This window comes from Calonectris borealis, chromosome Z, assembly GCF_964195595.1.
Source record: "Calonectris borealis chromosome Z, bCalBor7.hap1.2, whole genome shotgun sequence".
In the NCBI taxonomy this organism is placed as follows: Eukaryota; Metazoa; Chordata; class Aves; order Procellariiformes; family Procellariidae; genus Calonectris; species Calonectris borealis.
The window spans coordinates 86,579,774-86,593,979 of record NC_134352.1 but is presented as its reverse complement, the minus strand read 5'-3'; the positions used below and the strand labels follow the sequence as shown (position 1 = coordinate 86,593,979).

The following is a 14,206-nucleotide window of genomic DNA, read 5'->3' as shown; positions in this document are numbered from 1 at the left end:
AGCAAACAAGACTTTTAAGTTAATTTTGAATCACCACAAATCAAGTTGAAGGTTGTGAAAGGGCACGCTCACATGCCGGCATGAAAAAAGGCAGTTTAATTGCCTCTGAATAGCTATTATATGCTGCAATTGGCCTATTGAATCTTAGATGATCTATTTATTTATCAAAGTGCAAAGACTGGTAAAAGACTGAAATGTATGAACTTTAATCATCTTCTCTCTTACATTATTAGGTAAAATTAAAGTTTTTGCATATAGAAACTACTATTGAAATTATAATCTTTTAACACAGTTCGATATGTTTGCATTATATTTTATTTTTGAATAGGTACAGCTGTCCAAACTACAGCTGAAGTGTGAAAACAAGCAATTTCCAATACAATAAGGTATTGCTTTTTTTATTTTTTAAACTTCCATCAGGTTTTTCATATACTGTGTAGATAACCAATGCTTTGAACCTGGTAGCTTGAAAACTGACTATCCAGAAGAAGGTATAGAAAAATGCTATAGAATGCTATAAACCCAGCTGCTATTAAAACATATTACAAAAAACTGCTATAAATTTCATACCAGACCTCTGTCTTCATGAAAAATACTTTTGTTTAGAATAAAATCACATCGGACAGCACCCACAGGAATGGGTCTTCAGAACTTAAAAGTTGTTTTCATCAGTCTACCTAGAAAAACCACAAACTAAGGAAACACCATTTTTAAAATGTATCAATAGAACTAATTAATTTTAAGAATAACATCCTCTAACTTTGCTGTGACTAATCCTATGCTTAAAATACACAGTTAACCATGGCAAGCTGGTTTCTTAAGACAATGCATATATATACACACATATCAAACAGTGAAGTCTAGAATTATTACAAGTGAATGCACACAATTTCTCTTTTTGTAACTAACTACAAGAAGATGCTTTCAAACATGGCTAGTCCAACCAGCCGCAATTCTTCACTTGTTAAATGATGCAAGATTTTGACTTGAAGGAGAATACCTTCCCTTCAAATCCCACTCATGGAGCAAGACAGCCTGGGGGAATTCGCATCGTGTTTTAGGTACCTGAAGGACAACCCAGGGCCCTAATTTCCTTCAGTTACTGGAAAGAGGTAGGGAAGGAAATTCAGAACACCAAAATCAGGAGCCTAAAGGTGCAGATTGGTACCCACTGTTTATTGTTCTGAATGTCAGCCTGGTACCTTGTATAGTTTTTGTTTTTCATTGCTCGTATCATAGTGGGGGAAGATTCACGATCTAAAACTGCAGAACAGCTCCCTTATCCACTTAACATTGACCTCAGTCAAAACCCTCCATTTTTTATGTTCTTCTTATCATCAGGTCCTGTAAAACTTGCGTGAAGTAGTATGGTTTGCATATAAAAACTGAAGAATTACGCGTAGCTAAAACACGCCTTCAAAAAAATTATTGAGAAGTAGTGAAAAAGATCTGCCAGTGATGGAAAAAAGTAACCAAAACTAAGTGTGTGAAAAATTTACTCTTTCAGCACTGGAAGTGACCACGTCTAAGGAAACGATGTGGTTATGGCTACATCTCTCATTTCATGTCTGCATTTAACCAAGCTGTCGTGTATCATGAAGGAAGTCCAGCTGGAGCTCAGGAGAAAGAGGCCACTGCTACAGCGGCTGCTCAGGCTCTGGGGGGCTGGAGAAGGGGAGAGGAGAGGCTGGCCGCAGGCTGTGGCACAGACAGCGTGGGAGACAAAGCCCAGGAGAGTCCTACAGGCACTGCCAGTCTCATGCTGTTATGACTCTCTCTTGCTTGCTTTGAGCAGTGCAGCTCATTACACGGCACAAAAAGAGATGGGCCAGGAGGATTTTCTGGAAAAAGAAGCAGAGCACTTTGATTCATGCAAGAAAGATGAATGTTTAGGGCAAATAAGATGCAACAGCTACTCGCTACGTCCAGGTGACCACACTAGACTTTCCTTGGGCAGGAAGGTGAAGGGTGGGGGTTTTACGGTGAATATTTATGGTCTGATCCTGGCATACCATGCAGACTGGTACAGACTGCAGTCCTGCTGTCACAAATAATTGGCTAGTCAACAATTTCGGCTCGGCAGGTTATTGTGCTACTGGATGCCCGGAATGAGTTCCGGGACTTCAATGCAGAGAAATATTTTCTTCTTTTTGAAGTCCAACATAGACTTACTTAGTGCTGAGACAACACCTGATATTTTTGAGAAGGAAAATAGGCCAGAGGAGGTGATGAGGCATTAAAGTCACAAGAGCGGTACACAGAGCAAATGTGTTTTAAATTGATGAAGTGGGGACCTCTGAAAGGATTACCCCAAGAAATGTAGTCTACATATTGTCGGGGTTACAGAACATGTTCAGACGACACAAGAAAGGCTTATGCACCCAGAGGTGAGGAGACTGCTGCATCCATGCGGACCTTCTCTCTTCCTTCATGAGTCAAAGCAGCCCCTAACGCACCAGCAGTTTAACTCTGAGTTATAAAAGATGTTCTGTACCCACACAAGTAAACTTTGCCCATGTTTAGTTCTTTTAATGAGCTATATGTAATTATAAATGAAATTGTGGCTTGACATTTTAAACCTAATTTATCATCATTTTTCACCAGCAAATCCAAAAATGTAAATTAAAAAAGCACAGAGGTTTCAGTTCTTTGCTTTACATCATCACTTCATTGCCTCAGGAATTAGTGTAACCTCAGGGTAATAGCATTTAGATATCTAAGTAGTAAACACAGCAATTTCAGAATTGCTATTACTGCTGTTGATGCAGTAAATTCATATTCTGCAATGAACTTACTGGATTACAGATGGAAACCGGCTCATTTGTTGTAGAAAACAGAAGACAGCGATCTCAAACCGCAGATGTTCAGTAAACTTAAACAAAACAACCTTCCCAAATTTCAGAAGTTGCTTTCAAGACTAAAGGAAATCGTCAAGAAGTCGTACATTATATTTAACAATACACTGGTCATCAAGTAAATGATTCATGTAATAATAACCAGCATAAGCTTCTGAGGAAGTAATTTCCACATGGGGATTCCTGGACTCCAGCAATTCTTATGGCGACATTTGTAAGAACTGTCTTCCATAGGCAAATGGTTAATTTACACAAATAAATACTGCTAAAAGCAGTGAATACTATGCACATTAGCAGCAGAACAGCTTCTTGAAGTGTTTGGTCCATGATTAAAGCTAACATAACCCAAGACACTTAGATCTTGCCAGCGCTGTCATATTTAGCACGTGCAATCAAGTTTAAACTTACTGAGGCAAATTAAGAGAAATCGGAGAGGTATTTCCAACTGTTTGTCACCATCCACCTTTCTGAATGCCGGACGTTAGAAGGAGCTGTACCGATGCTGTCGCACATCCCACAGCTAGCACGGGAGTGGTGTTACCTGCATTACCTGTGTCTTACCAAAGGCCTCAGAGACACTGCACTCCTTGCTAGGGCTGTGGCACGTGCCATAAGGGACTTCCCTGCCCGCTGCCTCCTCAGGTACCATGTGGGGAGTAAAACTCCTCTGTTGAATGCTAAAACACAAAGACTTGCTGTGCCGCTGGAGACATTCTTCAAATGTGAGACAAACGTGACAATATAGACTTTTCTTTAGGCAAAAAACTGCTGTCAAGAAGTTGGCTAAGAACGGTACCAAAGCTGGTGACCTTGACATGTCCCAAATGCATCGCCCAGCAACGACAGAAAACAGAAACTGTTTAGATGCTATTGTGCCTAAACCATCAAAGAAAACATCATATAGATTTAAGCATATTCCTGCCACACACTTTAACATCATTATGCTATTATTAGAACCAAAAAAGAAAAAAAAAAAGAAAAACTAAAAAGTATGAGTTTTACAAAGTTTTTTGTTGCAATGCTAACCAAAAAAGAAACGCAAGAGAACAAAGAGACAAAGAAACGAGGACTCTCAGAAAAAACCCACATTTTAATACGCTGCTTTTATAACCTGTGCCTCTAAGACTCCACTTCTACACCTGAAGAGATTTTTCTAAATAATTTTCTTTTGACTGTAACAATCTTTCAAAAGTCATTGATTGAGTTAAGGAAAACATCACGCTGAAGTGTTTCTGCCTAACGTCACTGAGAGAAGATGAGCAGCCAGAAGTGTACAATTAAGGTATAAATGTTTTTCTAAGACAAAGAGAACTAACTTTTCCCAAGTTAATACGATTTTTCAGAGTAACTGCGGCACAAAGGGAGACTGCGCAACGCTGGAAGAAGACATCTGCCACCAAAACAACAAAAGAATTTCAGACGAGTCCCAGATCGATTTTCACAAAGTACTGACGTATAATGCACACAATGATGCCGACTTCCCACTTTCGCACACAAAATAAGACGGTGGAAGGACTGATACCACTCAGATACACTCTGCAAAGCTTAGTATTAAGCTGTATACCATCAAATAAGTACAGATATCAGAAAGTATACAAAACTAAATGAAAAAAATTATCTTTCCAAATACAAACCCAAGCATTTGTAGATGAATGCATGTTAAAGACTGCTCCTCATGCTACACTAAAGAGATCGATGTTTAACAGTCTGTCTTCAAAACCACACTGCCTGCAAGTATAGCTTTCAAGTATTATACTGATTTCATTGGAATATGTGATAGATGAGATGAGGTAAATACTTCTAAATTTTAGAAGTTACTTGCTCCTGTGATACAAGTTGTGGCCTCTGAATAATATATCATGGTGTAAATACATAGAGAGCATGCTAAACTTAATTAACACACCGAAACGTCCACCCTCTAGACACAGCAGGTCTGCCAAGTTTTTACTAGGTTTTTACCCCAGCTGCCCTGGTGGGAGGTAGGAAGAGAGGCTGCGCTGTGCCCTGCACCCCCCGGCCGGCCACGGCGAGCTGCTCTAAATTGTTAGTCCTCAACTACGCAAAACCTGCAGCACAGGGGTAACTGCAATCACAGCTCTGCACGCCCTTTCCGAAGCAGCTGGCAACACCTTCCAGCTGCAGAGAAGCAGCTGCTGAACACCGTGAAGCTGGCACACGTGTCCAAGTTTTTCTGTTTTCAGCTCTGTGGCCCACAAGCTGAAGAAAAACTGATGTTGCTTCCCACAGAGGACAAAGATATTTAACAATGCTGCAATCCAAGTTAGAGCATAAAACCTATTGCCTTTTGTTAAGGAAATAACTTTGAAATTTTTATTCAAGTTTGCTAGCTTTTTCAGCCAAGGCACTTTTATTTGTTTTTTTTAAAATCTACAGTCATTTCAGAAGTGTTAGTTATTTCTACATCAATATAAACATTAGACCTAAAGACAAACTGGCAGCCCGGCTTGTATCTGGCTCTTGGCAGCCCCTGCCCAGCTCCCCCCGCAGCTGCCAGGCCCGGCTGAGGACGGACCCGCCACCTCAGCACGGCCCACAGCTCTGTGCTCTGAACTGCTCTACACTTCTCCATTAATTAGAAGCCACCCCACCAGCCCCCAAGCAAACCCGTTTTCTTGAATTAGCGCTTCCTTAATGAATACATGTAGCGCTTTCCCAACGCTGACAGATGCCATTCAGACAGATGTCAAGCCCATAACCCCCTCGCAGAGAGCAGAGCTCTTAATGGCGTTTACTGGGCGACATCTGCTTGACTGGCAGATGCCTGTATCTTTTCAGATACATGCAGCTTTGTTGAAAAACCCTGTGTTTTTACATGAATTACGTTTCCTTAAAAAAAAAAGAAGGAACAGAATTTTACCCATAATTTCATGCCTCCTTGTAGACAGCTAATTACAAATTGTAGGAACCTAGATTCTCAATTAACTTGGTATACAATTATCTATTAGACACATGTCTCAAGGTGCTTCAGAATTCCTGTTAGTACACACGGAAACTCCATTAAAAATTAACTTTTACATGTTAAATAACTTGTGTCTGTATATTCACATTCCATTTTTAAATGTAACAGAAAAGACCAAGGGACAGAGATGAGTCAGTGAGTATTTTCTCCGTTTTCTTAATTAGCATCTGAAAGGGATGAAGTTTGCTTTAGATGATAAAACCTCACTTTTCTGGTGTTTTACACAATAGTCAGTGCATGATATGGTAGATGGTTTTCCAATGAGTGATTAAATACAAATTAAAAGCTACTTTGATCTCTCTATGGTGGACTTTGGATATACAAAAATGTATGTGACAGGGTTTGTGGAAGGTGCTCAGGTTCAGTCTAACCTACTAAAAAGAAACCCAGCAGGAACTTTGTCCAGAGACTGACTCTTTTGGCACCCTCATTGTGCTGAACAGTGGGCCGCTGGCTTGTTTGCTGGGGATGGCAGATGGTTTCATTTGTTGTGTACCTCCACTCCACCCCAAATTTTCAGTGGAAGTCTGGCTGGTAACGGGAGGGACGCAATGGGCAACGGCACCTGTCGCTCCCGCTTCAAAGAAATCCAGCTCCAGCAGTAAGAAAGAGAATGAAGAGAAACCACCAAACTAGTCCAGAAGCTCAATATATTATTAAAAATTTAACAAAAGAAAAAAAGCATAATATATGACTTAACAGATGACTGTCCACAACTTTCAGTTCACATTTTGTTGAAATATTTTCTTCTGTTACAGCATAAGCCTCTGAGTAAAAGTTGTAGTAACACACAGAAAAATAATACATCACCTAGGAACTAATTTAAAACTACTTCAAATAGTTAGATGGTACCAAAATCAGAAAGTCTAGACAGTGGGGGTAAAATAAGAAGTGCTCAAAACATGAGAAAATGCTGGAAGTTAAAAATGCCTGCAAATGCGTTCCATGTACTGCTGCACTTCAACAGCAGTGATGGTGAATCACAACAAATCCCTGCCCTTATAACTGTTGAATCTTTAATAAAGACAAATACTGTCACTGATTAAAGAGCTATTTTTAAATTTAGAGTATGAGTTAATCTAGCAATATTTCTTGCTTCTGACTTTGCCAGTTAAAGGATAGTTATTGCTTAAAAAATACTACTCATTATGCACAAAAATAGATTTGTGAATATTGACAGAAGAGATTTAAAATATTAAATTTTCAAGTTGACGAACATTTATCAGCAGCATTCCAAGATTTTATTTTCCACATAAACCTTTGTATGTGCACTAAGATAACTGCTGGAACTCTCTCATATCAGAAATAACAGCGTCTGTACAATGCACAAGCCAGACCTAAGAGTCTGCTTGACTGAGACTCCTTTTGGTTACACAGCTAAACAAAGAGTATTTTTAAAGCATCTATTTATTGCCTTACCCTGCCACAAGACATTTTAAAACAGATCTTTCTCTCTCTGTGCAAGGGATCACCAAGGGACAAGGAGAAGGCTGACCATTATTTCCTCCCGTTCTGTGCGTTAACGTGTCATGGCAGCATGCACGAGAAAATGGACTGGACCAAATAGTAAGCCTTATCTCTGTAGCTAAAGCAGTCCACATCCCCTATCTCCCAGCTTTTTGGAATGCCAGATCCTTCGGAATAAATTGCATTTCAATTCAATTCCCCACTATCCTGATGCAGCAATTGACTATGCTATATCACAGTGTTTCCTATAAATGATAAATGTTTATGTTGGCTCAAGTAGAATTGAATGAAAATTGTATCTGTTACTGTTTTTATTTACGGAAATACCAAAACAGAAAAATCGGTCCAGTAACAGTGTATTTAACTTTGTCACCTGTCAGGCCACCTGTTGGAGTGTTATCATTTTACAAGCAAGCCAGCGTGAGCAAGTTGTCAGTGCTATGTTTCTGCTCCTCAGGGCAGTGTTACCTCCCAGGAGCAGGCACAAGAGCAGTCACAGCAGTCTGTGCCTTGAATTTCCCACCCACCGACATTTTATTTTCATATAGCTATTAAAAACAAAGCACAGAAAAACCATAAACTGTTTACTGTTTAATAGCAGACAACAGATTTTGTAATCCACCTTATTAGGGGCTCGAAATCTGTTCGCTAGGATCGGAACGACATTCCAAGGACATCTAACCCTCTCTCCCTGAGAGCTGTGTATCTTGCATAAAACTCCTCCAAATCTCCCAGAATTAGACCAAACCCTCTAGCAGAAGACTTAGGGCTTGCGTCCGCTTCCACCTTGCACACACGTATGTGGCACCGCTGCTTCAAACAACGGCAAAAGCAAGGTCCAAATGAGTTCCAACATGTACCTTCTTTTCCACCAAAGCACTGCAGCAGCAGTTCGGCTGAGCTCGCTGCTGGGTGAAGCACGGGCCAATGCAGTGGTCCAGGTGTGGATTTAACACACACAGAGGTGTATTTTTGAAAACCTTGGATCTATAAAATCGAGGCAGTCTATTCTTCCACAGTCTTTGCAGCCGAGGTGGCTGGACATGCCATTCAGAGTTCATGGAAGGGGGAAAAAATGTTTTAAAAAAATTAGTGTTTAATTAGAACCAGGAATGGGTTTGTGCTTTGCAAGTGTCATTGTCAATATTAATGTGAATAAGGTCATTGTTACAAAATGTGATTGCCATGGAAAAATTCCACACTATGCAATGCTGAAGATGTTGGCGGTATTATCTAAGCTAGCGGAACAGAGATTAGAGTAAGCTCTTCATGGCAAGAGTCATCTTTTGTTGTATGTGGCACCATCAGCAACAAACCCAGCATTCCTATTACAACAAGCAATGCCGAACGCCACCGGCAGGACATCCGCCTAAGTCTGGAAACGTCTACAGTTACCCTGGGAATCAATTAGAACTAATTTAATTCTAAACTTGCTAGAAGTTTCTGTTGATTAGAAGTTATCCCTGTTGATTATAAGAGCAATCCATACAATTTTCCAAATATACATATATATGATGCTGTGCCCCAATATGTTATTTATTTCCATTACTAAGGTAATATTGCACAGCTCTGAGGCGAACACTTCTGCAACCTAAAAGTTACTTCCTTGAAGTTCTGCATTGTCCAAAAGAGCTCCACACAGTAAACTCAGTGGATTTTTAAAGACAGTCTACTTATGCTGTTCCATCATTTTCTTTGTAAGTAAATAAATCTGTCAGGAGAGGTAGTGATGCACTACAGTGCTGTCTTTTTCACAGCATCGGTGACGTTTGACCATTTATCCCTGTTACGTGCTCAGCCATGTCCTTATTTTATTATCCCTATAGATGCTGCTGCACTTGTGTTAAAACATAAAGACAAATATTTGTGTTTCCAAATATGTAACAGTACTATGTTGTTGGTGTTTTGTTTTGTTTTTTTTTCTTAAAGTATCTTGCTCTTCCTTTATTTATTGGAAAAACATATTTGGATTTCTAAAATAAAACTTAGATGCTATCTTGGATCCTAAAATTACACTGAAAATACAAATAGATTACAAATAAAAAAAAATTTTTTTGGAAAAGCCAATTTACCATCACGATGAATTGCAAAATGTTGCTGACTGAATCCAGTAGATTTTATGCCCAACTAGGAAGAAATGCTGATTGTCGTGAATTATTTAAGCAAAATGTTTGCTATACTTCTAGTTATCCAGAAAAGCCTTTCAGGCATTAAAGATAGCAATAAATACTACTAATTGGAAGACTGTTCTTGCACGTATTTTCAGTGCATTTGAAGATAGACCCCATTTTCTAAATAACTCCTGCGTGTGTGTTTTAAATGCTTAAGAGGCACTGTAGTGTATTACTGAAGTATTTCCAGAAACAGACTTCAGTGCTTTTCAGCCAGCTAAGCTAAAATGCTTTACCCTCTAAAAGGACTGATGTGAAAGTGATCCTTTTAAAAAATTATTTGGATAAATGAAAGCATTTGGTGAATCTCAATTTGAACTGAAAAAAATCCTGTTGACCACTGCACACCAGCATTACTTTGTGCAGTCAAATCAATAAATATTAGCCTTAATAGGACCACTATAGAAAGAAGCTGCATCATATTTTTAAAACAAGGTTAAGTTTAAATGGTCTCAAAACTCTTTTTTTCTTTTTTTTTTTTTTTTTTATTCTACCGACACAAAACTAATTGTGTTCAGTTGTAGACCAAAATTTCATCTTTACTTAGGATACTTTTTCTAAAAGCTCAACTGCTTTTAATGACAGAAACCCTTTCTCTGTAAATGAAATTGTTACTACCATCAGACTAACAGCATAGTGGATAGCTTTCTGAAAACCTCAAAACTCAACAGTCTAGCACATAGCAAAAAGCCGCACATAATTTGGAACTTACTGCATTAAAACGTTCCATCTTCAATCTCTTTCCCATGAAAGGAACATACGACATTGAAGGGACAGAAAGCTGTCCCAGATATAACACATAATTGTTTATAACAATGCTATTGCTAAAGCTCGCAGAAAAAGAACCAGGTGGTCTCTAACAGCCAAGAGATGGATACGTTCCTGAAGAAAACACTGATCTGATGTATAGGCTGGGGAAATCTGTGTTTCAGGGTATACTGAGCCCATTCATTAATTTATTTTTATTTTTTTCCAGGGGTCCATCCTCTATTCATTGTTGTTTCTTGACAAGTCCTGCATCGTCCCCTGCTGCTAAAGGCATTCCCAGCATCCTACTTCCCTCTTGGCTATTTCCAGTTAGCCTTTTACCCCCAACCTGTGCTAATGCTCCCTGCTCCAGACAGGCTGCTCTTCCACCAGTAGTAATCCTGTCTCAGGCACCTTCAACCAGAGACTTGACCCAAAACTAGATCTGTCATACTAACCATATTCAGGTCAATAGAAATAACTAGTTTTCTTTTATAATTTCACAAAAATCTGTAAAAGGCTCAGCAAAAAAAAGGACAGCTTTCACGGTCTACAATCTGCAGTATACTATGTTAAAATACATACTGTAGCGATTCAAATTCCAAGGATATTGATATTGAGCATATAGATATTTTCCTTATGACACTGCATAAAGAAGCATGAAAAAAGAATCAAAAGATAATTGCTTATAATTAAATGTATATTTTTGTATGGTCTGTCATTTCAGAATATGCCTTGATGGACCAGAACTCTTGACTTTACCTGCCGGTCTACAATAAACTAGAGCAACAGTAAAAAGCTGTATGAGTATTGTAGAAATGAAATACACTTGAACGCTATGTGTGACAAACTCGCGGTGCTTACTCGTTGGAAAAAAACCTCAATTCAATCAAGCAGACTGATGGCAACACCCTTACATCAGATCTTTCACCAAGGTAAATGATTTAAGGGATAACTATAAATAAACATATAAAGCCTTTACTCTTCAAGAACTACAAGCTAAACATGTCGGTTGCAGGCAGACGTAAAAGCTCAAAACACATATATTAAAATACAGATAATGATTAAGAAGTAACACAATAATATTATAGTAGTTACAGTTAAGTGGGTACTTAGTTTTTGTCTACAGCTCTTTTCTACTTTTGAGTAACTTCATTTCTAATAGCACACACTTCTTCATAAGCAGCCTTAGTATTTTGTCTTCTCATGAAAAATATGCTATTTAGCAGAAAGTGTTCCATCTCCTCTGCACGGTACCTAGTACGTCAAAAAATAACATATTCATTATATTAATGCTCACCTGCCGTGATGTCATCGTCAACCAGATCATGCTCCTCTTCCTGAACTTTTGCTTCTGTTCCCAATGAATCTGGGCTTGCACTACCAGTTTGAATGGCTTCTGTGGTTACTCCAGCTGAAGGAAACAACCAAACACCCACAAAAGTCAGTGATTTTGGTAGATAACATCCTTAGATCGGGGGGGAAGTAATTATCTTTTGATATTCTGAACCATGCAATGTAACACTATGAAACAGAGATAAAGCAAAGGGCAACTATTTTCTGGTTTCCCTTCACACTGTATGCAGACTTTTCACAAATCTATCCCTTAAAAAATCTTTTCCACACGTAAATCTCTTTTGCATTTTCTTCTTTTTCTGCCATCTTCTAGCATCATTAAAAATATTGGATACACATATTACACACTAAAAACTTGTTTAGCCACAAAATACAGAGTTCCACCAGAACTTCTCTTACATCCCCTCTCAATACTCCATCTCTCTCACCAAAAAAAGTGCAGTTTTTCCAGGCTACCTTCAGAGTATATTAATTCAGCTGACTCATTCCATGTCATTTGGGTTGGGATGCACCTGTTAGTTGCTATTAGAAATTACATAATGAACACCAAATCGTGCCACATAACACCACATGATTGAAGTTATAATTCACTGGTTTATACTCTGCCCAGTTATAATCTTTAATTATTCCCTATATGAGCCTTACTACAATTCAATCAAAAAATTATAAACAGAAGTGTTTTGCTAAGCCTCACAAATGGTCTTCCCAAAGAGCTTTAGGAAAGCTAAAAAGCAGACTGAAGAAATGCCCCGATAAGATTTCCTTCCTCCCAATACATCCTCTATGTCAGCTTATACTATCAAAAATCTTCATATATGAAGAGATTGCTGCTTTACTGATTGTGCCATTAGGTTTGCAATCCACAGGGGCATTAAGTCCCCTTTAAAAAAAGCAGCACGGCCCTTCGTCAGCACCAACCAAATTTCAACAAGAAATAGATCTCTGTAAATGACCCTGCCTTGTGGAAGGCACACAGCTCTCGCTGACCATCACAAGCACCAGCAATGGCTTGGCACTGGGCAGTGGGGAACTGCCCACTGTACCTGCTGCTGCTCCTCTTCTGCTTTTAGATCATCTATATGAAATCATTAATGTGCATTACTTCAGCTGTCAGTATTTTTCATGTAATAACTTCCTAGTCTTCTCCAAACGTATGAATGTGATTGATAAATGAAAAGATGACGGTATCATAAGAAATCACAAGGGGGAATCTCTGTTGGCTGTGTACAACAAGGGTTTGTAAATCCACACCTGAAAGCCATTTAACTCTGGGTCATCTTTAAACCAGTTCAGAAACATTAACATTCTCATGAGTATTCCAGATTTTACTTTTTTTAGTACTGTTTTTAAATACTAAGTATTCACAGCAAAGTAATTACTTACACCTTGTGATAAGACAGTGATTGTCTGACAGCAATTTCTAACCTTATTCTGACATAACCTCTCTTTATAAAGAAACTAGTACCTTTTAATAACTTTCTGAATGTCCTTCTCGTTGTGTCAACACATATAAAAACCAGTGATAACAAATATACAACCAGTCTGGAACACACTGCCGAATCAATAGCATATCACTTCATTAAGTATGCTGGCATGACTGCACAGAGATCACATGCAATTACGAATTGCACATGAACCTTATTCAGAACACTTTAAAAAATAAGGAGTTCACTGTTAGGGCGCAGCTGTTGCAGCCCGTGGGCATCACTCCGTGGGGTCTTCACCTGCTTCCACCCAGACACCGGGATTCCAGCAGCACTTCGCCAAAATACTTTTTGGTCTTCACCTTCAAGCACCAACTATTTTCTAACACTACTATTTATTTGTGTATAACCACTGGAGTCAGCCAGTGTGTTGGACGGGAGAGGAGCTTATTTTTTAAGCGCTGCAGTTAGTACGAGGAGCTGCTAATCTCTGCAGGCATAGCAAGCATCTTCCATAGTCTAAAATTCTTTGATTTCTTTCCACACCCAGAGAAGGGTGAAGAGTTTGCATGCCTTTTGAAAACTGCAGTATGAAGGCTTTGACCGATGAGCTTTCATCTCAGAGTGAATGTTTTCTGTGGTTGAACACCCAAGTCGGTAGAAGCCAAGGGTCAAGCAGTCCCTAAAAGGTAGGTTTAGGCTGGGCCAAAATTCAAAGCCTTTGATTTTTTTAGTTATTACCTCACCTCTTTCCCTGCTTTCTAGCCCTGAGTTGCTGAAAAGAGGCTGATTTTCTGTATTAGATGTGCTACACCTTTCTAAAGAGCTCAGCGAGACTAGTTATAACACAACCAAAGGAAATAAGTGCCTTTGCACGAGTCAATTCTAAGTACAGTGTACAAAAAATTAGAAAAGTTCATTACAATTTTATACAATTAAAATAAAAATAAGAGTAAAAATCTATTTAATCAGAATGATTAAACATTCCCCCAAAAACACTGAATGGATAAAGCCAAAAGGGTAGAAAAATAGCCATCACATAAATATGTCAGGCAATAAATTATCGTTTCCTCTCAATGACAATCCAGTAAGAAGGCACACGTATTCCTGGACACAAGTGTTTTCTATATAATTCACAAAAAGTGTCTTAGAAACACATTTTAGCAGTGAAAAGATCATAAAACCCTGAATGTATTAGAAATAAGC

General features: G+C 38.7%; 1 protein-coding gene across 8 annotated transcripts in view; it reads right to left on the bottom strand.

Moving 5' to 3' along the window:
* WDR7 (WD repeat domain 7) overlaps positions 1-14,206 on the bottom strand; it is a 150,853-nt gene that overhangs the window by 82,700 nt on the left and 53,947 nt on the right. For all 8 annotated transcript variants that reach the window (XM_075138116.1, XM_075138115.1, XM_075138117.1 and 5 more), the window contains one exon: positions 11,521-11,634. In XM_075138116.1, the coding sequence (XP_074994217.1) occupies positions 11,521-11,634 (114 nt within the window). The remainder of the gene's footprint in view (positions 1-11,520; positions 11,635-14,206) is intronic.